We start from the raw sequence: 26,085 nt of genomic DNA, 5'->3' as shown, positions 1-26,085 counted from the left end.
AATAAAAAAACACCATATAGAAAAGCAATAAAGACAATATTTATTATTTAATGAATAACAAAATACAAAAATACGTACAAAATATAATATACAAATGAACATGCTTTTGTTTATAAACCTGGAAAAGCTGTTCAGCATAAAACGTTCTGTGTAAATCAACTCTGATAGAGTAGCCTACGTATAACTCATAATAGAGTTGTTACGGTTGATTTAACACTGCATTGTGGTGAGCAAAGCTGCTGGACTCTATAGTGTGCATCTTAGTTTGTAACGTATTTCCATGTCTCCTTCCGGTTGCAGCACCCCAAATCCATAGCGACTGGGATTCCCTTTGGGCATCGTAGAGGCCGGGTCACACAGCTCCAGGTCCAGTCGCGTTAGCACCATCAGCAAAAGCCTGGACATCACAAGGAAGAAGGTAGGGGGAAGAGAGATCACTTAATAACCTGCATCTCTTAACTATTTAAAAATGAATGCAAATGTCTAATCTTGTTATTTCTCTTCCACTAAACAATAAAATTTGAGTCAAACACAGCAGCAATTTAATAAGTAGTTATTTGAATCAAGTGATCAAAAAGAAATACCCTAATGCCAATTTGTTACAGGAATAAAGTAATCCAGAGCCATGAATTATGGCTCAAATGAGCTCCTCTTTTCATTTCTCTTAATGGCTTTTGCTTCTAACACAGGCAACCATCCAGCATCCTTCAATAAGCTAATCAATTCATGCCTGCCAACACTAAAGCCACTTCCTGCATTTCCAGAGGCATTTGGTGACCTCACAGTTCCCTGTTCTGAGATCAGGTGGCTAATTCAGAATGCTCACTGTTTGATGCTGCTGATGGCGAATTGCTGTCCCACACACTTGTTCTTCCCCGCCCCCCATGGCATGGTGTAGTACTTCAGCCTCCTCCCGCCTTTGTAGAACTCCCTTTTCTCACTGCCGTTGGAATTCAGGAACCTGTCATACTTGAATTTCTACAATGGGAGACAGACAGGAAATACAGACTGTGTGACGAATGTTAATTATACACAAAGGTTCTTCATGGTTCAGCAGGCTAGTATCCCCCTGGCATGCAACCAGTCAGGCTAACCTGTTGTAAGAGGTTGTTACACAATCAGCAATAATAATGATTTGTTATGACTCTAGACGATTTCTGCCTTTGTGTACATTGTGGAAGTGTGATTGAGGAAAGCTCATAAGACTGCCCTAAATCTACTTCCCACGTCTATTATCTTTGTTTCTATTATAGCATGCAGTTAATCCTGTGGCATTCTGGGTTTAACCTTTCCATTGGTAATCTGAGACTGATGGAAACAGTGCTTGCATATATGATTACACTTTGTAATTACGTGATCATACAATCTTTACAATACAATTTTTATTGCTTTTTAAGGCACTCCATATGACTAAAATAACAATAGGCTTACAGTGACATATGTGCCAACTAGGCTAAAGGAGGTTGAGACGGAAGGGAAAGGCACAATAGCTTTGACTGACGGGGGAAGGCTGAGATCATGCAAAGAAATGCCACAAGCTTCTGCAAAGCCACTCGTCCTGTCAGGCTGTTGATCAGCCTCAGCTGAGGCATCTGCACCCAGTCGCGCTGTGGCTGACGTAGGCCTTACCTCTGGTTCCTCGTGGATTTCGGGGTCCATCTGGGGGCTGATGTAGGGGAACAGGCACATGCGGTCCCCTTTCCTGATGTCATACTCCCGCCCGTCGGCCATGCACAGAGTCTTGCTGTGCAGCACCTCTCGGGTGATGAAAGGGGCTGCAGTGAGCCGTAGCGTCTCATTCAGTACACTGTCTGTCACATGATAACACAGGAACAGCAAGGTTAATCAGCGCCATGGGTCATTCAGGCCATATACAGTAGGCTCATCATTTTGCATAATAAACATAAATGCCAAGACTGGCTTAGAACAATTCAGGCCTCTGCTTCCTCTTATACACTCCTCTAATACACTAGTAATAATAATTTTAAAAAAAATCTAAATAACAGTGAGAAATTTAGCTTTAACCAATTTATGCATATGTCCTCCAATTCTACTGACAGAACTCAACTTAAAATGCATCCTGTAATACCCTTTTATTTATTTAGTTAGTTATTTATAGAAATTTCTGCCTCCATTGATAATTTATCTTGGAAATATAAGACCAATACACCATATCAGGCTGCAGTAGGTTACAGAGGTGGCCACTCATATGCCATGCCTGTTAGAAAATTAGACTTAAATACCAGAACACTGCTTGTTCAAATCCAAGCAGGAGAATTGCTGGCATACCCCTGAGTATGTTACCAAACATTTTCCTTTTCATAAGATTACAGGCCTTCAGTCAAAACCATGCATCCATAAAAAGAGAGCTTTAACTTACTGTGAATGTGCCGTACTAAATAATTTACAGCCAGCCTGCAGGAAGCAGTGTGTGGCAGAGGTATGATTTGCAGAATAGGGGTATCTAGTTTTCACTATAGGTCATCTCTTGTTTGCTGAGTGGGTCTGGTTATTTGGATCAGAGGTCAACTCACTTATTTGGTACATACACCTCAATTGCAAATTAAAAAGGTGCTTCCTTGCCCTGGAGGACTGACGCACACTTTGCATCACTGAGTCCCAAAAACCTATAAGGGCTAAATTCCTTTTGTTCATAACCTGCTACTGCTCCTCTCATCTGTGGTGACCTAATTACTTCAATGGAATCTGGGCTGTAACTACACCTAACAACATAGGACATCTCCTAACTCTTAAGAGTTTACAAACAACAAACAGTGTCTTGGTATGATAACAAAAAGGAAGCACATATATCACCATCACTTGTCTAAGTAGTCAAAACATTTTGTTCTGATCCTAGTTCTGTGGTAATGCCAGTTTGGCTTTGGGGAAATACACAGGCCACCAAACACTTACCAAAGACTGGTGTGTTCTGTAACTTGTCAAATGGGAGGCCCTGTGGTGAGTCAGCTTGCAGTAAGAGGCTGTCAAACTCCTTTTTCACAGCATTCATTGCCTCGGGGTTGATTAACAGGAATCCAAGAAGCCAGAAAGCTGCAGGTCCAACATTACCCTGGCAGGATCAGTAACCAAACATTCACATCAACAACAGAAAGAGGTAGCAGACAGCAGATGATGTGGCGTGCATTGAAGTTTTACTAATCAAATTTTCAGCTTCTATCTAGTATGAAATTTGCTCATTTGTCAAAGAAATGTTGCTGTCATTACATGATGGAATGGGAAATTCAGCAAAATCAACTGAAACACACATACACACACACACATACAACAGGAAAAAGTTATAATTCAGAGATTATTTATCTGAAAATAAGCAAAATAAAACCAAGAACTGTATAGCATATGAATAAAGGATTGTATGCATCCTCCTTTTCATCTAATAGCATTGGTCTTCATCTAACAGTCTGGTCCTGAGTCATATATCTGTGTTGCAATTGAAGACTGAAGAACTCACTTATGTTTACATGAGGTGTACACCACTAATCCCTCAGCGCTGCAATTTCCTTTAATGTGTAACTAAACTGTGTGCGATTCTTGTGTAATTTTAGGTGTACAGGATGGGATGGAACTGCTGAAGCCAGAGACTGGGTGGTGAGTAGAGGGAGCTCCTGTTTTATTTTCATTTTAGATTTTTATTGCATTTCTGTTTTCAAATACTGAATAATTACATTTTACATTGCCTTCACCACATAAGTTTCAATTTGTGCATTGTTTTCTAAATAACTTTATATTATTTTAACTTGCAAGTCTGCGAACTCAACAAGCAAATTACTGAGCCAACATTGTACCCATGTGGCTCACAGAGGTACTGCAGCCAGGTGACTGCATACCCAGTGGCAGCCTTTGGAAATGGGCCGGTGTGCTTGTAGTATGATTAACTAGGAAGCAGCAATGCATGAGGCAGGCTGTCCATTGTCTATTCAGGCTGATGCATGGGGTGTGACCCAGTGGAAGTGCCAGCAGCTTGGCCAAGGACACTCCACCCACTCTCCTGGCCAGGGAAAGGCTGTCTGGAAACCCTATGCCTCAGAGAACAGTCTCTCACATGTATGAAACTGATCACAACCACAGCCTCTTCCTGTGGAAGATTTTATATATATACAGTATGATGACATAAACCTGAGGATGCTCTTCAGCTAGCGATTACTATTAATGTGATAAACCGGAATGTATTGCTTCACATATCACATTATATGTTAAATTACATATACTAATATTAATATGTCATGTTTTACTTGTGTGTGTGTTTCATATTCTGCATTTATAAATTGTGTCGCATTTACTTCTTTTGGTTGTTTTAGGGTGAGAACTCATTTTGTCATTAGCTACATCTACTCCAAATGTAAATGACTTTGTAACTGTGCTGGCTTGAGCCAAATTAGACTGACAGAAGATAGTTAGTGTGTTCCCTCCCATCCCTGGTGATATCTTATTTGATATGCTTTTTGAAATGAGTTATGCAATGTTTCTTACGTGTGCAACTAGGCAGTCACAATCTGTGTATGCACTGGCATGTGAGATAGTGATTCCATTTGTGAGGGAATTTCACCATGCCAGAGAAGTCAACGAACCCCTGGGATTCCCCCGGAGGCATACCAAAAGAATGATATGCCTCATTGTTTTTTTTTATTTCATTCTTGGGTGTCATGGAAACAAAACGTCTGCCCCAAATTCCAAAATCATTTGCACCGCAAGAAACAAACAAACAGCAGTTTGAAATGACAGTGTTGCAATGCACATTATAAATAGAAAAGAATGCAAACAGTGTGGCTCACCTGGGTGGCCCACAGTTGAAGTAGCATGGCCCGTTTCTGCATCTCCTCATCTACGGCCTCATCCTTCAGGTGCTGAAGGTAGTTCTGTAACCACGTGTCTTCTGTCTTCTCACCTGGCAGGGCTGCAGACAGGAGGCTCCATAGCTGCTGACGCACAGAACCGGCGATCCTCTTCTCCTCTGTTGTGGAGGAATGGAAAGACAGGTTTGAACTGGAAAGAAATGAAGGCCAAACACTTCTATCCTGCCGTGAAAAACTGTAAAGCTGTATGCTGGGTGTGATCAAAGAGCAGGACTGCACTAAACACACGAGGGGAGGATAAAGTTAGACCGAGTTGATCTTAGACAGGGATAAGGTGGGAAAACTGAGACAGGCGGAAGGATCAGGAAAAAAAGTGAAGGTGGCACCAGAAAGGGAAAAAGAAAATGCAGGTGAGAGACTGGGACGTGAAAGGATCATACAGTACATGTGAGCTGGGTGACCTGACAGGTGGGGCACAGGCAAGTTTTAAGACTTCTTTTGTGTTTTAAGTTTGAGCTTGTGTTTGAGTTTGCATAATGATTTAGCTTAATCTTGAGCATAGTCTTGTGGGAACTCTGTAGTAGTTTAGTGCTTAAGACACAATACGGCCCATACCATCAATGTTCTATGATCATAGTCTGAGGTGCATGTTTGTTTTGAAAATACTGTCACATCACTGAAAGTCTGAAAGAATGGACGCTCCCAGCTTTTAATAAACATGTGCGCGTCAAACCAAATTAGCTTATTGCATGTATGATCATTCAGTTTTTAAACAAAGTGCTGAAATATGCTGTTACATAATGTTCCTCAGGTATTTTAAAGCTGCTGATCTGATAAGGGTCAGGCAGGCATGAAGAAGGAGAATCAAAGCAGTATTGAAGTAAACAAAGTTAAAAAAAATTCCCCTAGTGATGCAAATCTCTGGTGCCTAGTCCTTAACTATCACATGTTTCAAATGGGATTTCAACGGTTTCACAACAAAAACAAAAAGCTACGGAGCGAATATCCACCACAGAGCTACTGTGTTACCTGGGTTCAGCATGTTCCGTGCCATTTTTGTCAGGAGGCTGTCAAATTTTCTGAACTCCTTGTAGACTGCAGATGAGTCTGTGTAGTGGTTGCTCTGCTCCGCTCCAAACAGTGTGAGGTATCCAGCCCTGTTAAAAGCGTGGAGGGTAGGGGGGTGGTTGTCATTTCAGAACAAGATGTAATGACATAGGACAATAGCTATACTGAAGCAATGTCACTGTGATGCCATTAATGTTAATTGATGGCATTCACATTAGTGCCATAAACTTGTCGATGTTCATGTATACTGTATTGACAGTTGATGTACCATAAATTTGAACCTTCTAGAGAATTTTTCAACACAGAGTGCTTTTTCTGTTATTCCCACCTAACTCTTCCCCACTGTAAGAATCAAAATCTTGAACTGGGATTCAAATCCAAATAGATTTGTAATGAATGCAATTTAATCAAAATTAAATTAATTTCCAAGGTTTCTTTACGACTCCATTTCCAGCTCAGCAGTACTTTGGCGCATTCACATTCAACTTAGAAGTAGCACTAACCCTGACACCCGGATGTGTGGGCCCGTATAAATAAAAAAAATTGAATTGTTTTGTCTTTGGTCTGCAGTTAAGTGTCATCATCAGTTAAACACCAATTCAACTATTTATATGGAGTGGCTTATGTTTTTAAACTGTTTATCGGGCGTAGCTGAGGAAACCCCAGACTGATCGAATGAATTCTGTACCTAAATAGCAGGCTGTAGCAGAAATTGAAGAGCCCATCCTGTTTCCAGTTCTTCTGGTCCTGGATAGTCTCAGATTGCAGTAGGGCCTGGAGGTTCCCCTCCATGACACTATTCAGGCAGGTGAGGCTGTCTCCTTGGAAGTGCCTGTGGACGCAGAGGTGACAGGGCACAGGGGAAACATTAATTTATTAACTGTGCCTCTGTCGTGTACATCTACCCATATGTTATCCATTGAACAAGCTAATGAATAAGTCATGTTTGTGAATGGCTTCTGTGGATATGTTCTGCTTCCCTCAACTGAATCTGAAAGCTCAGATTCAAACAGATTAAATCTTCACTCTGATAATGCACTGTGGCGCTAGTGTTCTAACACAGTCCCTGTAAATACCATCATCGCCCACTTTTGCAGACCCAGCCGCCGAGTACAAAAACATTCCTTAGCATCAGCAGGGTCTCAGATAACTGAACAAATGGGCCAAATTTTCAAGGTAGAATGCACCTACGCTGAGAACACAAGAGGATTAAAGAGCAAACACGCTTCATTTGTAACACAGTACAACTACAGGCGTCCCTGTGGAGTGGTTCAGTACATCACCATAATGTTCTTTATATCTTTACATCAGAAGACCACTCAAAACTTGGCGTGACAGTTCGGCTTTTATTATTGAGGATGAAGGTGTACAGCACTGTAAAGTGCTAAGACCTGTTGCCAAGTGCTCTGTTAACACCAACCACACCATGGGTTGTTTAATACAGCTCTACCACATTCAAAATGGAGCGGGATCTACAGACAAAATGTTCATGCTTGTGTATAAATCCACATTTGAGGCAGGAGCCAGGTTATACCCATATTAGAAATTATCCACTGACGAAATCTTAACAGAAATACTTGGCCATACTTCATGTTTCAGGCATTTGTGCAGTTCTTCACTTACCGCATCATTAAGGCCTTCTCTGTGGAATTGTTGTGATTCGGTAGTGACAAACTGAAGATCCTCTGCATCAGTACCTGGGCGTAGCGAGTGAAGTCTAGTGTGACCGAGTCCTGAAGGACTGCATCATAAGAGTCTGGGTCCAGCAACACCGTCACGTAGTGTCCAGCAACACGTACCTAGTAGACAAAGTTCTTGGTTGTTATTATTATTATTATTATTGTTGTTGTTGTTATAATAATAACAATAATAATCATTATTATTATTATTGTTGTTGTTGTTGTTGTTGTTTTAGCATCACATTTACAGTCTTCACTGTTCTTATATTTATTCAGCAGGAGCTCTGCAGGGCCAGTTCAGATACTGTAATGCAAACGTCTACTGCAATGCTCTGGATTTAGACCTGTAACTCTACCTCGGAGTAATGCCTTTTCTTTCACATTTATCAGATATCCTACTTGCCAAACGGCAATAACAAATAAGGACGTGTGCACGTTAGTCCTTCAGTAACCTATTCTCAATCCTGCAGAGTAAGAGTTTAACTGACAAAAGGCTCTCCCTGGGTCCAGTTCTTACCGTGAAGATGTCGCCGTGTTTCAGCTTCATTCGCGTTAAAAACTTTGAGGCATCTCGTCCGAATTCAAGCGCGTGACCCAGCCACGGAATGATTCCTTTATCCAACGGAGGTTCTTTCTTTGATCTGCATTAAAAAATAAATAAATAAATAAATTTAAAAAAAAAATTAAATCGTTGATCTGTATAGTTTACAAAAATATATCTATATTGTCCAACAGTCTTGGCTCAGATGTAACGCGCACCGTGATAACAAGCAGAATCGGATATGGAATAAATATTTTAACTTTTATTTAAAAGGTTTGGTCTTTTATTTTGTATTGCAGAAAGTCGGGATATGTTTTTCCTTAGAAAAAGCAAACAAATTGCACATATTTACATGAAGTAGGCCTACTGGGATGAACCCAATGTTTACTGAAAGCCAAACTCATGAGACGACAAACGCAAACAACGACAACATTTCAATATAAACACGTAGAACTTAATGTGGAGGCTCATTTAAGATCATCTTACACAAGAGACAAACTAAACACATTCACGTCTGTCATACATAATCTTTTTCATGCACAACACCGTCACGCACTAAGCCAACAGTGACGTAGTAGGACAGTGATTTATTTCACAGCAACTGACGTAGGCTACGTTACACCAACCCAACTGCGTGGGAATGTTCGTTTAGTTGCCATGACAAAATTACATTGACAATGAATAAAAACATATCGAATATTTTGCTAATAGCCTTTTTTTTTTAATGAATGCTAATCTGCTACAATAGGCAACGTCGATGCTGATTTGACAGGCAGCAATTCCAGTAGACTGCCATAGATCAAAAGTTCACTCATAAAAATGTAATTGTGAAATATAAATGTAACCCCAATCCTTGTATTATGTGCTCCAAAGAGACGCTGTGAGCTATGTTTCTCTGGCCATGATATTATAGTCTACAGGCTGATATTTTGACGGTAGGTAGTCACATGCAAGTCCAGACTCATTTTGAATAGCAAAATGTATCTCCTATTCAAAGTGACAGCCCTTATGGCCTGCCACAATGTCACAACAATGAAACTTATCGTAACACACGCATCTATCACACCCATCATTTATTCCAAAAGGAAACTACAGGTGGGGGGCATAGGGAGGGTAAAGGTATGGGAGAGTCGCTATAAACGCATTGTAAATGTAACACGGTCAATAATTTCTTGTGCACTACTGCAACAGTAGCAATTTCAGGTGTATAGACGCGCAATTCAGTCCTGTACCGCGGGCCAAAGAATTGAGCAATTCGACAACCGTCGCCGCAAATATTTCTAAAAAACGGTTCTTGTGCGAGGTGAGTAAAAATCTGTTCGAACATTTTAGTAATTTTAGAACATAAGGCATTATTTTTATATACAATAAACCAAATCATATATAATTTTAAGCAGTCATCTGTCCTTGAAAATTTAGTATGATTTTCTGGGTGAATTTTAGCGGGAATTGTTTGCTAGACTGGGTAATAATAAAAATAAATAAATAAATAAATAAAACATTTAAATGACGTGATGTCCTCGTCTGTATAAATGTAAAAGCTGTTACAATAATGCCGTCTTTACAACAAATAACGTGTTTTTTCTGTAGACTGAATGCCATCTAACGAGAAAACGAGAGGGCTGGTACCCAGGGTGGTCATTGAGGGCTTCAGATTTGGAGATTAGGGACACTAGAGGGTGCTGAAAACCATCTACATGTAGAGTCATTTTGGTGAGACTTTAGGCATTTTAAATGTCAAAAAATGATTAGGTTAGGTTAATTTAGGTTAAGTTAGGTCAGTATTTGATGTTAAATGTGTTCTGCTAATTTGCTTGCTGCGTTGACATAGCATCCGGATGCTCCTAGTGATTAATAGAAAAGAAACATCCACCTGATCACAGGCATTTATAATAAGATTGTGGCTATTTTCTTTGTAAAAGCTTACCTGGATGTTAAGAAACAAACAAAAGTAGCCTACCTTTCCGAATCGATGTGTACGTTACCACAACTCACTTCTCGGTAAGTTTAGAAATTGCTTGTGTCAATGTTTGCGCACTGTCTTTTTCATGAATAAAGCCCTATAGTTCATAGTCTGAGGATGTGACTGGTCTCACATTACCACTGAAAGTGCGCTTCCTTGATTTACATTAGTATGTGCAGAAAACGCCTCCATACGCGCATTATTGTGGCGTATTCATGTACTGCTAATTATTCAGCCTCTCTGTTACAAATATACGGACTAGGTCGTATGAACGTAACATCGGACTGCTTGTATTTCGGTTTAAATGGTAGGCTATCCGATTAGATCAAGTTATGAACGTAACTGAAACGGATAATGAATTCTGACATGTCAAAGCTGTTTGAGATAAAATTTTATAGTGCTAGGCTAAACATTTTCCGATTAAATGAGCAAAAAAAAAAAAAAAAAAAAAACGGTAACATTTATAGCGATTCTCCCCTAGTGCAGTGTGTAGCCTACCAAAAAAGGCAAACCATAGCCTAATATTGTTCCTGAGACAAATTTATTCAAAAATTACAACGGCTGGATAATTTATATTGACAGATGAATTCTCGAATTAGGCTACTGTAGATACATACCTTGACCGATTTGAAAGTATCAAGAAGAGAACGAGAACACAATGTAAAAGCAGAAGAGTTGTCCAGAACATTGCGTTGTAGTCCACAGTTTCTCCGATGAACGCGTGTGAAGTTTTTGAGCACTGAGTACCTGTCAGTTCAATTTTTCTTGCGGCATATTATAGGCTAAGGGGAGGACCATAAATAACGTCATTTAGAGGGGGCGGATAAACGCGTAGGCTCTGTTTTCTAAATCTCGGCACAATGTTTGCAGAGGACCAGAAGCGAAATAAACAATCCCTGTTATTGTTTAGCGGGGGACAAAAAAATATTCCAAAATGAAATATTTTCCAATTATATCAGTTTTCCAAAGATAGACAGGAGGACAATGTCGGCCTACACCTGACGTAGATTGTATTATACACTTAAGTTGTATTTCGCAACTACATGTTCATACTTATGTATGCCTATAACGCGCGCTGCTCCCATGCCAGTAAAACACATTAAGAATAAAAAATTACGTTTAAAAAGGACTTGAAAAAATCTTCATTTTATTGCGTCCGACCTTGCTTTAAATTGTGATCTGTGCTTGGGTATAGGCTACTATCTCAGTAATTTGCCCAAGGGTAGAATGTGGCACGTTCTATTCTTGCGTGAGGATAAAAAACTACAAGATGCAGGCAGTCATTATTTCTGCGACACCACGAAGATGTGTACTGTACGCGCTTACATGAAAACAAATCAATGGCCACTAAATAGGCTACGTTTAGTTATTGTCCTCTATCTCGATTAAATTGAATTACTATAATATTGCCATTACTATAGCAGGACCTTATTTTTGTATCTGTAACCCCCCTTTTCTCATAAAATAAAAACTTAGTCACAAAAAACAAACAAACAAAAAAAACTTAAGTTAAACTCGCCTTGAGGATATGCTGTACATTTTGATTCCACTCCACCCCACAACTTACTCGGAGACACATAATTTACTTCAGAACTGAATTCAGGAGATATACCCCAAATTAAACCTTTCATCCATGAAGTGTAGTTGACTACTATTAAACTGAATTTATAAATTTAACTGAATTCACTGGTTTTAAGGAAACAAAAATAAAAGATAAATTCTGTATGAATAAATCATTTAATAAAGCTATATTTATTAAACATTCAATTAGGTAAATGCAGGGTTAACTATGTCTAGGCCCTGAAATTCTTGCCAACAACTTCAATTCAAAACTTCTTAAATGTACAGTTCACACTTCTTTAGTTTAACCAGTGCAACATACAATCCAAACACACCAAAATAACAATTATTACATAATAAGAACTATCTCTGGTAATCCTAACTTAAATGGGATTCATTGAAGATAGCAATAAGTCTGTTCTTTCCATTACGACATATGCCTGCAAATAGAACAAAAAATAAATAAATAAATGGTGTGTCTTGTGAAACTCTTTGAGGAAATGCATCTGAACTTCCGGGGTTAGCTCTTCTACTTCTACAACACTCATGAAAACGCAAATGTCTTAAAACTCAGAGGTAATATAGTTAAAATGTTGCACACCAGAGAGGCTTGAATTTTTCTATTCATCCCCCTTTGTGTCCCCTGCTGTCTCACTGGCTCCTTGTGGCTCCCTGACGTCTTCGGGGGTCGTCCCAAAAACAGCTGCGGTTCTTTTGAGGAGGTACACACCTGCATGTAGCCCCCCTATATTTACCCACACAGTGAGGGACTTCCGCCAAAGTCCCCCCATCTTTGACACAGCCTACACAAAACAAAAATCCCATTTAAAAAAACCTGTATACAAAAGCATTACTATGTGAACAATGTTGCAAACTCTAAGGTAACAAAATCTGAAATCTGAATCTGTGTTCCGGTTGAAAAACAGGAAATCATGTGAAAGCTTTAAAGGAGCCAATAACAAAAAATTCACATTGTTTTCAAGCCAAACCAACATGAAATGGAACACAACCGAAGACTTGAACCAGGCAAGCCCAGTGCCTTCACCAGAGTTTACTGCCGTTAATTACTGTGAAGCCACAATGGAAATAAACTTTTTAGCTCTCTCTCGTGTTATTCTTGATAGTTTTTAATTTGATGATGTTCCTACTTGAACTTCCTCTTATATTTCACTGATCAAATACATTCAGTCAATCAATCAATCAATCAATCAATCAATCAATCCAAGGTACTGTAGGCTAACCGGGAACATTTCCTCTTACCTTGGCAAAGCATTTCTTATCCTGAGTCAACAACACAGCCTTTCCTGTTCCAGGTCTGCAAACACGGCCCATCTCCCTCAAACAAGAAGGGTACAGATCCCAGTTCTTCTTCCTTGATCCCATCCTACAGAAAACGGACAAACGCTTTTAAAAAATGAAAAGCAGAGCATAGTGCATAATGTCTTATCCTAGATTTGAACTGAAATTAATTCTACATTTTCGTAACATATATGGCAAGAGTACGTAAGATCTCTTGATGCAGATATCTTCAATCACAAGAACAGGCTAAACTAATTTCTTCCATTCCGTGCCACGCAGAATGGTGCAATAGTATATATACACCAATGTTATGTAATCTAGTTGACGTGCACAAGCAATTCTGCAGAAAAAAAACAATTTCCGTGAGGGTGACATGTTACAGTACCTCTTTCCAAAGGGCATATCCGTGACAATAATATCCACAGAGTTGGTCCTCATGGGTAAATGGCACAAGTCCCACTGCACTGTGTCTATGGGCAGACCCCAGGCTGTGCTGGATTCACAGGTAAAAACCTCTTAAGAAACTGATCACCAGACGTCTGGGTAAACATTTCAAAACAAACCATATACATATCGTTTTGAATTATGAGATGGTGTTACGGTCTCACCTGCCCTTGTCTTGTCTCTTCTTGTGGACATGGCCAATGTTATTGACTGTGCGACTCACTGCCATGTCATTGTTGTCTCCTGCCAGGTAGAAGGAGTGCTCCCATTCCATGGCTCCCTGGTAGAGACACCGAAATGATCGGTTTACACTAATGAGATCCTTTTACAGTAATGACCACTGGCTACTAACTGGAAGAGAGAAATCACAGAACTTTTTATACATAATCCCCCCTCCCCCCATTTCAGGGCACAATTAGGGACAAATGGCTTCACATGTGTTTCTGATTACTCAAGTGTGTTCAATTGCTTCCTTAGTGGAGTTATAAGACAGCTCTCAGTATCCAGACAAAGTAATAAACATTACTACTTTCAGTAACATAACATTAATATGTCCCAAACATTATGGTGCTCTGAAATGGGGGGGGGGGGGGGGGGGTGGTATTTATAAAATTACATGGAGAAACTAAAGTGTGTAAAAATACCATTAAATAAAAGCAGAGAATCTACACTTGAAACACAGGTGAGTTGTTTGATTCCAAATCCAGAGTACAAGCAAAATCAAGAGAAAATACGACTTTTCCCCCAACATTATGGAGCTCCCTGTACACTAAAAACAGGTTTTTAATTCTTTCTAATATAACACAAAAGAAAGTTATATCAGTTTACTCTAAATCTTTGCACAAATAAAAGTTTGTTTTGTTATTCATCCCGAAGTAGGTGTTTTCTTAGCCTCAATTTATCTGCACTGTTTACATTGTATCTATTCACCTCGCTGATTATTACTACTAGAGTACTTCAGGTGAAGCACATTGTTGTTTGCGATTCAAAGCCCCAACTTTAAGAGAAAGGTCTGTTAAAAAATGATCTGTGCATGGCAAAAAACTTACCTCTAATGGTATAGCTCCAGTGCCACACATCGGGTCAATTACAACATCAGAAACCTGAGGCTTGCAAAGTCTGTATTGAATATAATATTAATTACAGGATAAATGACGATGACATGTAAAACATTGGATTTTGTAATTCATGTGCACTCAAAGACACTAAAAATCATTAAACAGCACTGATTTGCTGATGGAACCTAAAATATATGTAAACTAGACAGAACAGTCTTCAAACTCAGTGTTGTATGACTTCATAACCGAAGATTGCCTGTTTAAAATAATTAGTGATAGCTGCAACAACCACACTGTCGGCCCATACCAGGTGTTTACAATATTTTTGTAAAAACAGCAAATGAAAGCTCGTCTTAGTGTGATAAGTCAGCTCATCTGTGAGAGATGGTGTGCTGTGGGTGGGATTCTCCAGGTGTGGTATGTGACCTGAGCATGCCATAGGCCAGGGTGGAGCGCAGGGTGGTGGGTCCAAAGTGTGTGATGTTCCTCCTGTGGAGACTCTCCTCCGTCAGTGCAATGCCGATCACCACCTCGCTATTGTGGATGTTCAAGAGCACCTGGATTACATGGAGGGAAAAACTACCTTGAAGCAAACCCGTGTTTGAGCAAAGGAAGACCCTTTACTACTCTCTCTCTCAAATTAATCATGTGACAGCAGCCTTTGACCTGCTGCATGTCACAACAAAAGACACAATTAGCTTGTCAACATAGCCTTTACCTCGATGTCAAACTTGGTCATATCTGGCTTCCATAGGAAGAAGTCTTGCACGGCTCCCCCAAAGTCCCTCGCTGCTTCGTTAGAGGTGAAGTTGTGCTTGTCCCCTGCCCTATTGCAAGTCACTCTGAACTTGAGCAGTGGGTCTGCGGCCCCTTCCTCCTGCTCCTCCGCATCCTTGTCCAATTCGCCTGGGGCCCCGTTATTCAGGGCACCGTCACCCTCAGGCTCCACGCTGCCACCTGCTGGCGTTCCAGATTCCAGCCTGAGGCCCTCCGTTTCCGTGGTGACCGTTTCTACCTCGTCTTTGCCACTGTCCCCACCGGCTTTTCCCTTGGGGCCATTTAACCCTTTACGGCGCCACCTCTTCTTTTTCACGGCGTTGTTTACTCTCCACACTTCAAGGGGGTTTGTCCAGGAGAGCTTGGAAGCAAGCTTCTGGAAGTCCTCCAATGTTTCCTCCTGCATAATATGATGAAAATGATGATGAGGATGGCAATGATGATTAGTATCATTATTATTGTCAACAGCAATATCATAACAAACAACATTACTGCTAATTGTATTTCAACAACAATTTGCAAAATGGCATGAAGAATAACTGAACATGACATATACAATGAACATATGATTTTCAGAATCAGTTTATCTTATGATATTATGGATATATAATATTGTGAAAATGTATCTTTACATAGCCAATTTCTAAAGTATAAGATAAAACAGACCTTTGTGTCTTTAAACTGATAGTCGCTATATTGTTCCACCACCACAAATAAGTTGTCAACTGACTTCAGATGATGTACCTACAAAAAACAGAGAATGGTTCAGCCTGTACTAAGACTATTCTTGTAGCAGTGAAACTTATTAAAAAGTGATTGAGTGAAACAAGTGAAAAAAGCAAACGGATATGTATCTTAGGAACCAATAAATAACAGTGACACAAACAAACACATGACAGTGAACAGTTTAGCAATATCAAATAAAATAAAAAACAGTCAACACTCCTTTCTAAAAACTTAACATAATATTAGTAATCATGTAGCCTAGTCATTTTTAGCAGCACGTCATTTTTACAAAAATTTGCCAATTTCTGAAATTTGTAACTGTAAGTCTTACACAACAAATCTGGCAACAGAAGGGAGGTCCAAAGGGTGTGTAAAGCTTTTAAATCAAAGTACATGCCTATGTCAAAGTCTTAATCCTTGCAATAAGAGAGACAGAATAAGATACTAAACAGAAAGGGTAACTGAGATTGGGCAGGACATGTGGCCACAAAACAACTACCACAAATAGATGCCAATAGATTATCTAGACGTTTCTTACCCGGGGCAAGTCTTCTGTAGTTATTTCGAAGTATATCCTTCCACGGTCCTTGCTAATTCTTACATCAGCTCCTATTTTTTCATTGACTTCCTCTGCAGCAGTATGTTCAAACCCTGTAGGAACTGTTGCTCCAACAGTGACAGTAAAGGCGTCTGAAAGTTGTTCTACAGTAGTTCCTTCCTCTGCACCTTCGTGGCGCTGGGGTTCATTTTGTATAGTTGACATAGCTGTCGGATTGTTCGGTGTACCTCTTTCCCCCAGTAAAATTGGTATATTATTTCCCAATAACTGATTGCCTATGCAAGAGGAGAAAATGCATAAAGAGTGTTATATGACAGACTACTTATCTTTTGATGGGATCATAAATAATAGTGACAGCTAACGCTATTTCAGTGGTTAAAACTAACAGTTGACAGAGGCATTTTTCTAGTTTATAGTTAACGTCAGCAAGCTACAAAAATAGTTAGCTTTGGTTAGTTATCACTGGTAAAAATACGACTCTATACATACATAAAGAATTTATACTTTGATTGCTAGTTGCCTAAAGCAACGTTACCATTCTCTAATCGAAGTGGGTGAAACTGAATCACACAGGTCCTGCTACAGTAAATTCTAACTAGTTAGCCAGCTGGTTAGCGATGCAACCCGCTTGATTCTTTCTTACCTTCAAGCCCAAATGTGGCAGTTTAAATTACTCACATGTAACTCCACTTGCTGACATGGGCTAGATATTTGGGTCTAATCCGAATGTAAACTACCTAGCAATGCTGCTGCTGCGGTCACATACGGTCGCTAGCTCCCAACAAGCGCACGTTGCTTCCCCATAACACCATGTGGAAAACAAAGCATTTCCGGGTTAGCTCATAGCTAAATTGGCTACACGTTACCTTTACCTCTAATATCATTAAAACGTGTAAGTTTGCTTATTAATTATACCCATTTGACATCAAATATTATATTGAAGATATAGCTGACGATATAACACTCCACAATTTTTCACAGTGCCAGCTTGCAGCTGAAACTAGCTAGGTCACCCTAGTTGACTTGACTGTGCTGCGGTAAGTTAAGATTTTCAATGACCTACAATTTGCATGCGCTCTCCAAAACTAATATAAAAATTCTACAAAATTAACATAAGAATGGGAGACGACATTTCAACTAAAATAGGAAAATACCTACGAAGAATACCGCATTTTTCAGAATACGATAACGCGTAGACAGTTAAGAATTGCACTGTCGTTGAATGAACGGTGGAGGGCGTGTGGATCATGCATAATTTGTGTAAGCCTTCATTCATTTATGATTTTAGCTGCGGGTCATGAGCTTTCTATCGTGATAATACACTGTATTCAGGTGTATCTAATTGTTATGCAGATGTTTTGTCAGAAACATTAATAAAACAGGACTTGGTGCAAGGCTAGACAATATACATTGGACGAACAGCAATGGACGATTGCAACAACCGCGTTAAGAATACCATAAAATCTCGTTAAACACTGATCTGGAATTACGAACTATAGACAAATATGACATTCCCTACATCGCTTATTTATTTATTTATTTATTTATTTATTTATTTATTTATTTCAGCAGCAAAAACTTGCCACCTAATCATCCCCTGATTTAAGTGGCTAAAAAATGTTCTCTCCCTCCAGTGGAGCTGCTCAGTGGCCAACAATAGAGAATTGTGGTTGTACTGGGCAGCTCCCAGGTGTGAATGTGTATGAGTGTGAAGCGGGGCGTTCCTGCAAAAGAGCATCCATGCTCAGTGAACCTACCCTGGGTAAAATAAAGGTTAAAAAAAAGGTCACAAGAAAGATATCTGTTTTTAAACGACTTTGGCAAACAAGAAGGTATGAATTAGCAACATGTACAGTACGATGTTTTAATATCTTTTGGAATGTATTAGTTTGTGGTCTTGATTTTGTATCTGAAGATTCTGGTACATCAAATATGTGCTTTATTTCCTGTTTTTCCCCTCAATTTTTCTAGGGGATGTGATCAGACTTTTTCATTTTGATGATTGCATGGTTTAAAGGAATGTCTAAGAAAAATACAGCGAACAATGAACATTACACATTATAATGATGCATAGCTACAGCTTATATTAAAGTTCTGTCTGCCTTTTCAGTCAAATCCTACTTTGAAGTAGAGAGTTTTAGTGCAGTTTTAAGTTTCACTGATAGTGAATTCAAATGTAAAGATGCCAGCAAATAGATTTCTTGATCACATTTAGTTTTTAAATGGCCCTTGGGGACAAAAACACCTTTATTTGAGAACCTGAGATTTCATACAAAAGTACTGAGGACCTTGGCCACACAATATTATCAAAACTATTCATAGAATCGTAAATCTACTCTAAACGTAACTGTCAGTGTAATGAGGCCAAGATTATATTAGCACATGTCCCCGTTTCTGGTCTCGTTAAAAGTCTTGCAGTGGAATTTTTCAACAACTGAAGGAAAGTTTTTTGTTGCCATTTAGGCACGGATAGAGAGCTTTGCACTGATTTTGAAGAGATTAATGTTTGAATGACTTTCTCTGCATCTGCAAATTACAACAATTAACTGCATTTCAAAATGTCTCTTAAATCATAGTCATGTGATTCTTAATGGTCCAGGAAATTAAAATCTGTTAATTATTTACTGATGTGTAGTTTTAATACTTTTTGCTTTCAGAAATGGCCCAGAAATATTTGGAAATATTATTATTATTAAATATTATTTTGATAAATAAATAAATAAACTGGGTTTTCAGTGGGCAGGATTAGCTGGGTACAATGTATGTCACTAAAACGCTAAAACCAATGTAATCCTTTCTACTTGTAAAATGTAATTGAGGCTCATGCCACATCAGTGTAGGCAAGCTAAGTTGGAAATGCCAAAGATGCAGAAAAACCAATGCACTTTTCTAGATGCAGAAAAACCAATGCACTTTTTTCTTCTCCAAAGAAAGAAGATAACCACAAGAAATGGGCTTCATTTCTAGAAGCCCACAAGCACTGCAATATTGCAATAACCGCAACAATATTTGTAGAGGACGGCAACTATACAAAAACAATGTGGCTTTGCCACATTTCTGCTTTTGCTGCTAGTAAAACAAGATTTGTTGTTTACTCTCATTCTCTGAAAATGTGTATTTCAGTTCTCAAATAATATCTTTTCCATGTTGCTAGTGACTATTTGGCAAAGGTGATGAACTTTAAAATCAGACTAGTAATACCTAAATAAGAAACCAAATATTTTACAGTAACTCACACTGCAGAACATTTTAAGCATAAAAAACATGCAGTGCCTTCTGAACAGGAAATCAATGGCGTCATTCAAATTGTGGCAGAGTTCCTAGTTTGCAGGGACCCTTTTGAATTGGCATAGTATAATTTATTTGAAATGTTGCCTGGATGGGAAGTTATTAATCTCAGAAGGCCTTGATTTATTGCTTTTTTTCACATGCAGAGTTCTTTGCAGTTTCTAATACAAATACGTGTATGCAAAGGAAATCCAAGTCCGTTTCATCTGCATGCAGACAGTAGGCAGCTGGTGATGGTGTGATAGTCAGTTCTATTCCAGGACATTATTTTCTTCCCTTAAATCTTAAATCCCAGTTACAGCAGACACCAACACTTTTTACCTTAAATGGGAAATCAAAGAAAACTTTATTTGATAAAAAATTGCACTTGAGGGATTAGATAAAGGATCTCTGTTAAATAAGGATACCTTTACTCAGATGGAGATACATAAATACTAAGAATTTTCACAATGTCTGGTGGTAATGTATGAAATGTTGATGTATGTTGTTTCATTGTGACATATATCATAAGAAATATATTTGTGCAATGGGTGGAGTTACCTTGTGCTGTGTGGGCCAATCAAGACATTTAATGGACTCAGAGGAGAGATTCATGATACATACTAGCCCATCCTTACCCTCCCTTATCTCCTGCCTGCAGTCCTGTCCACATGCTGTTTACACATTTTTAAATTCTTCTTCTTCTTATTATTATTATTATTATTATTATTATTATTATTATATAACTGTTAATTAATTTACTTAATTCAGTGCCCCTTTAGGACCATTCAACTATCCAGCAACATATTTTTAAAGGTTGGAGATGTGCCTCAATTTATCATTACTGCCTCTGCAAGAATGTATCACCTGTTCATATGCTGTCTCTGAGCTAACAATGCTTTAAATATTTCTAGAGCAATTGCTTCTACAATCTGATATTTAAATTGAAACTGGTCTCATGAAATGGTCAATTATACTTACACATTCATGTATGTTGGAAAATGTTTCAAAACTATTTCAAAAGGAGTCCCTTGAGCAAATATGTACATTCATTCTAAACATAGAGGTTGTACATGATGGCATCTGTGAGCCCAGCCAAGACCTGCACAAACTGCACTACACTGTATACTCTCAGACATGGTATGCTACAGATAACTGGCTTGCTGCAAGCCTGACTTTTTTGTCAGATAGCTTTTCTGCAAATTATAAATTTATACTGATTTAAAAATTGTTACGCAACTTTATCATTAAAAGTGTGAACTAGCCAATTGGAATTACAATATCAAGTAAATTTATCATGAAGTGGCATAACACCAGCAGATTATTCAGGTGACTTATACATTCAGGAATTCAGTTCATTTATCATTTTACGCTGTACAAAAGCACAAAGCTATCCTCAGATCTCCCATCCACCCACTCTCTCAAAAAATAGTGAATGAATTAAATATTGTTGGCCTGTTGATTCACGACATCCTGATTGGCCTCCATTGACTTTCTCTGGTCATCTCCTCCTGTGCAATAAAGAGCTTCTGCTTGACCTGTACATGAGTGCCAGTAGGACAGATCCATCAACGAACAACAGCATATGGCCCTGAAAATGATCAAGCATTAACCCAGTTAGTGCTGTGCCAAGGTGTTCTGAATGACAGCCAAAGCACAACTTTCTTACGGGGACAGTCATTTGTGCTGTGCAGCATAATACACCGGAAAATCACTTGGTATTCTGTAAATATGTGACATCATAAAAAAGAAGATTGCAAGATTCTAAATTGCATTAGTATTCAACCCCTCTCCTATTACAAATATTACCTAAGCCAATTCGGCTATAAATTCACCTTTGCAGTATAGTGTGTTACTGTTTCAAATTGATTCTGTTATATTTAAAAGTGTTTTTTTCCATAAGGCTGTATCTCATAGGAAGAAATTTAAAAGCAAATTACTGTTGTAATGGAAAGAGGGATTTTGGTATATCTAATGTGAGACATATACAGTATATCACTGCGGTTAACTTTTTTCTGGTAATGTAGAAAATAATTTTTAATATATCAACAATATTCCATCAATGTTCTACTGCAGGCAATGGACACCTTTTATCAGTTCAGTGAAAGCTGTTGAGAAATTTAGTGTCTCTTGGTGCCAGCCCCAGATTCACTATTTTAATGGTGTATTTGTTTTGCCTTGTTAGCTGATATACAATCAATTTTGCTTCAAAAGTAGGAGTGGAAAAATAAAGTAGGCAGCCAGCAGCATCATGACCTTCCAAAACAAACCACCCACACCCCTGCTATACCAACCAGCAGGGCCAGCTGATTGGTAAAGGTCTTAAAAGCCCCCTTTCCTCAACTCCAAAACATGAAAACAAAAGGGTTTTTCAAGGCTTGACAAAAAAAAAAACTGATAATGTTATTCGGAGCAAAAGTTTTTTTTTCTTTCTCTTGACTTGCGCAATCTTTGGCTTTGAGATGATGAGAACTTGCAGTTGGAAAATGAAAGAGTTGAAACTGGAAAAAAGAACAATAACAACAAGTCTGGCTGTGTCACATGACCTGGGTTCTGTGATCCAGATGGGCTTGTTTGTTACTCCCAGCTGGAAAGGGGGCTGAAGAGGGTGCCTGTAAGCCAGGCCACACATGGCTTTCTCCTGCTTAAAAACCCCACTCCAGCTGCCAGACTGCACATACACTCCCATTTTCACCCCATTTCTTAAAGAAGGAAATGTCATTTATTTGACTCAGTTCTTTGTGGAGAGCAGCCTCTCTATTATCGCTCATGTAATATTTGTAATTAGAGGAAACTGAGGGAAGCTTGCCAGTGAATGTTAGCTCTCATTGGCAGGGTGGCTGTGAGGGCTGTATATTCCACACTGCCTGGCAAAAACAAAACAAAACAAAAACTTTTGTTTTATGGGACAAGGGGCATCTATTTTGCCTCTGACTGTCACACAATAGGCAGCTGTTTTTGACAAATAATAAAGTAAGTGTAAAAGGCCATTGGGAATAGCAAGTAAGTCACTGATTGTTGGGTGGTGGAAGAATGAATTTGTTTTTAGTTTTTAGTCACTGATATATACTGTTACTAAACAGTATATATAAGTCTTAAGATCACAAATTTTGTTTGGTATTGAAAACATTGATTTGTCCTGTAAAATGTGTTTGGTGTTTCTGGTTTTGCTCATTTTCAAATTCATACAAGATAAGATTTTTGTTTTTGGGATGAAGGTATCTTCCTGATTTAGCAAACACCCTTTTTTGTTACTGATTACTGAAACATATAACATATAAAGCTTACAATGTGTTCAGTGGAAGGCCCTATCTAGTACTAAAAGTCAAACACTATACTAAGTTGTCAACCCTCTAAAACACATTACTAGTTTTGAATGTGTCCTTGTGCCGTGGTGATCACAATAACTTTTAGTTTTGCTTAGACTTTAGTTTCAAGACAATTGTCCCCTATAGCAAACTATGGCTAGCCACTGAGTGAAGGCAAACCAACATTTATTCCAGCTCAGTTAAACATAGCACACTTTGAGTACAGATTATCTCAAGGGAGGAGAAATAGAGCCTTGCCATTTACAAGAGATACTTCAAAGCTTCAGAAAACTGTCCATCTATCTCCAAAGATCCACTTGTACTTGCATAAATGCGGCTCAATCTTCTGGCACTGTTTGATTTGTAAAGAAGGGTGTTGAAAGAGCTTTCGCTTTCTCTTTCTCTCCCTCTCTAATGTGAGAAGAATGCTGTTTCCTGCCTCATTCTGGGGGATATATTTATCTTTAGGGTCTGTAATGAATGAAACAAGGGCTCACATTTAAAAGCTGAGGAATCTGAATGCCTATGTATACTACAGCAATGACTTATTAGCCTCATCTATGGTATAAGTGAGGGGGGAAAATGTAAAATTCAGTGTACAGAAAATTAGTCTCTGAGATAAAGACACTGTGTACGGTTGGAATCTGTCAGGAATATGGATTAGTCAGAAGTGTGGAGCTTGCAGGTTCTTGGTGCCACAGACTGTGTTAGTTTCTCACACTCTGCAGGTGGTAAACACTGTGGTTATTTCTGCTTCAGTTAATTACCTTCTGGAAGGAAACTGTCTCATAGACATCCTAATAAATATAATTTGTAAATATTTCAATGAGCTAAGGTTGGCAATTCATTGTAATATTTTTTACAATTGTATTTGAAGTTACAAGGTAGACATTATTGTTCCCAAAGGTAAATTTGTGTTATAGTCAGATATTTCAGACAACCCACAGTTAAAAAGCAACATTACAACACAGGACAATACAAATATAACAATAAAACATGACATAAAACGAATGCTTTTCCATAAGGATAAAAATTCTGGAGAACATGATGCACAGTAAGCTCTTTTTAGCTTGAAAATGTGATCGCTTCAGGTACAAAAGCCTTTTTATATCTACTAGTTACACAACTTAAGGTGCCCTCAAAACCCAAGAAGTTGCACCTCTTAATTTAGACAGCACAGGGCATCATGCAAACTTTAGTCACACTTAAAAAAACACATAAAAATGCAAGTCAAACTGAAGTACCAGTTTTAAGAGCAACGGACACACTGCCAAGAATATGTTGGTTAGTTTCCTTTGAAGGCCAAAAAATGAATATGACTGACTGGTGCAAACATATGGAGGGCCTGTGCAACCAAAGACCCTGTTCAGCTACACCGCGGAAAACAATGTCATTATCCTAATTTGTCAATATCACCGTGCGAAGGGGTAAGCCAGGGGTCACCCCTCAGATGACAGAGTGACACTTTCCCCTTGTGCTGCGGTCACTTAAGCTCCTGAGGTCAGCCCATTAGCACAATTAAACTCCACAAGACGCCATCTCTGCTGCCATATCCACTGATCATCAGAGATGAGTGTGGCTTTGAGCGCAGGATAAAGAAACTCTTTGCTGGTTCTTCTTTATCGCTCCCCTCTCCATTTCTTGCTGCAGCCTTGGCACCAGCCTGAGATGGTGGGACTGTTAGAGAGGATGTTCTTCAAGGAGGCCACATTCATGGACATGAGAGGCCTCTCAAAGGGATAGCATATAATGAAAGAAATCTCCCGGTGAGGGATTTACTCTTTTTCAAAGCACGGAGGTGATTGTCCATGGAGAATCTGCTTCTTCAGTTTATCTTTTGAGCACAACATTACTCACAAAGGATGCAAGATTTAATTCAGGAACCTCAAATTCAGGATCTCATTTGAGGAAAAACAGAATATATATATATTCAGTCTATACTCCATATATATATATATATATATATTGTATGAGTGTGCACTTCTAACCGCAGCAGTCTTTATCAATCAGAACATTATCAATGCACTAGTGCTAGGTGTTCTCTTCCATCAGAGGGGGACCCAAACCCTAAAGTAAGACTCCAGGGCTGCATGCTACCCTAAACCGTTTGGCCTAATTGAATAAATGAAAACATTGAGTCAGTTCCCGAATACCCTTACAGCAGTGCAAGAATAGGGAATGATACATACAGTATAGCTGAATTCCAGATGTGAACTGCAAAAGAAATAAGGAGGCCACGTTTATGGAGGAAATATTTAGGATTTCTGCAAAGCTTGTGGGCAGATAAGTTTGGTATTGACTATTGAGATGACTATATTATAAATGGGTGGGTGTGTGTGTGTGTGTGTTTGTTTCTGTTTGGTAACAAAATGGAAAAAATATATATACAGTATTACTTAACAGCTACTTAATATTGCTTTGCTAAAATGCTCAGTTTACATATTTTTACATTTGTTGGTACTATATATGAGGACAACAGCATTTTATCAGTTTTATATATACTCTTTGTGATGATAGGATGATATAATACTAACTTGTCTAGTTCTGCTCTAGGATATCTGTCAATCCTGCTCTTCACTTTTTCTCTTTCCCAGGGCTTGGACATGAATGCCCTATACAGTATGACTTATTTCAATGGAATGACATTTCCAAAATGTCAAGATTGTTTGGGATTAGCATCTGTTCTCACATCAAAGACGCTGCATAATGAATGGAGAGAAGTTGCAATGGGACACAAAAAAGACCGTTTCATTAAAATGTGTCATCTTACTGTCAACACCGGCCATTTGACTTGAGGTAACTATTGAAAATTGCTCCTTTTAAAAAGCATATTCTGAAAATATGTGCCGTGCTTTTTTTTTTTTTTTTTTACAGTCTCTTTACATACTGCAGTCTGCTCATTAGGAAACATTCACAAATGGGCATTATCATTATTGTAGATTTAAGGAGCTTGAGATATTTTCTATGATTATTTGAAACATGACAGTCTATACTGATATAATGTTCAGTGACGACAAAACAAAGG

At 38.7% G+C, this 26,085-nt stretch overlaps 2 protein-coding genes and 1 long non-coding RNA gene across 7 annotated transcripts; 1 reads left to right on the top strand and 2 right to left on the bottom strand.

The window, feature by feature from the left end:
* Positions 1 to 24: 24 nt before the first annotated feature.
* Positions 25 to 10,917, bottom strand: LOC118211429 (prostacyclin synthase-like). The gene is made up of 10 exons (XM_035388628.1): positions 10,680 to 10,917; positions 8,076 to 8,199; positions 7,503 to 7,678; positions 6,568 to 6,711; positions 5,841 to 5,968; positions 4,791 to 4,969; positions 2,914 to 3,070; positions 1,630 to 1,811; positions 827 to 978; positions 25 to 397 (listed from the first exon to the last, which is right to left on the bottom strand). The coding sequence occupies exons 1-10, from the start codon at positions 10,748 to 10,750 to the stop codon at positions 247 to 249; spliced, it is 1,464 nt and encodes a 487-aa protein (XP_035244519.1). The 5' UTR covers positions 10,751 to 10,917; the 3' UTR covers positions 25 to 246.
* An 878-nt stretch (positions 10,918 to 11,795) lies between these two features.
* Positions 11,796 to 17,346, bottom strand: thumpd3 (THUMP domain containing 3). 3 transcript variants are annotated; one of them, XM_035388626.1, is made up of 11 exons: positions 17,164 to 17,346; positions 16,465 to 16,760; positions 15,867 to 15,944; positions 15,142 to 15,600; positions 14,850 to 14,980; positions 14,415 to 14,484; positions 13,530 to 13,645; positions 13,307 to 13,414; positions 12,883 to 13,006; positions 12,224 to 12,425; positions 11,796 to 12,062 (listed from the first exon to the last, which is right to left on the bottom strand). In XM_035388626.1, exons 1-10 carry the CDS (start codon positions 17,183 to 17,185, stop codon positions 12,243 to 12,245), a joined length of 1,587 nt encoding a protein of 528 aa, XP_035244517.1. In that variant the 5' UTR covers positions 17,186 to 17,346; the 3' UTR covers positions 11,796 to 12,062; positions 12,224 to 12,242. The 3 variants fall into 3 exon arrangements, with proteins under 3 accessions (XP_035244517.1, XP_035244518.1, XP_035244515.1); XM_035388627.1 differs by having other exon boundaries at positions 11,796 to 12,425; positions 17,129 to 17,346; XM_035388624.1 differs by having other exon boundaries at positions 11,796 to 12,425.
* On the top strand, positions 17,315 to 25,850 carry LOC118211430. Of its 3 annotated transcripts, XR_004762002.1 has the most exons (4): positions 17,315 to 17,377; positions 17,467 to 17,522; positions 24,711 to 24,826; positions 25,655 to 25,850. It is a non-coding gene; the product is annotated as an uncharacterized LOC118211430 (long non-coding RNA). The 3 variants fall into 3 exon arrangements; XR_004762000.1 differs by lacking the exon at positions 17,315 to 17,377 and having other exon boundaries at positions 17,406 to 17,522; XR_004762001.1 differs by lacking the exon at positions 17,315 to 17,377 and having other exon boundaries at positions 17,406 to 17,522; positions 24,711 to 24,858.
* Positions 25,851 to 26,085: the final 235 nt, after the last annotated feature.

The sequence above is a fragment of the Anguilla anguilla genome, chromosome 13 (assembly GCF_013347855.1).
Source record: "Anguilla anguilla isolate fAngAng1 chromosome 13, fAngAng1.pri, whole genome shotgun sequence".
In the NCBI taxonomy this organism is placed as follows: Eukaryota; Metazoa; Chordata; class Actinopteri; order Anguilliformes; family Anguillidae; genus Anguilla; species Anguilla anguilla.
Note: the sequence above shows the minus strand (reverse complement) of the source record. Positions and strands in the feature narration are given on the sequence as shown.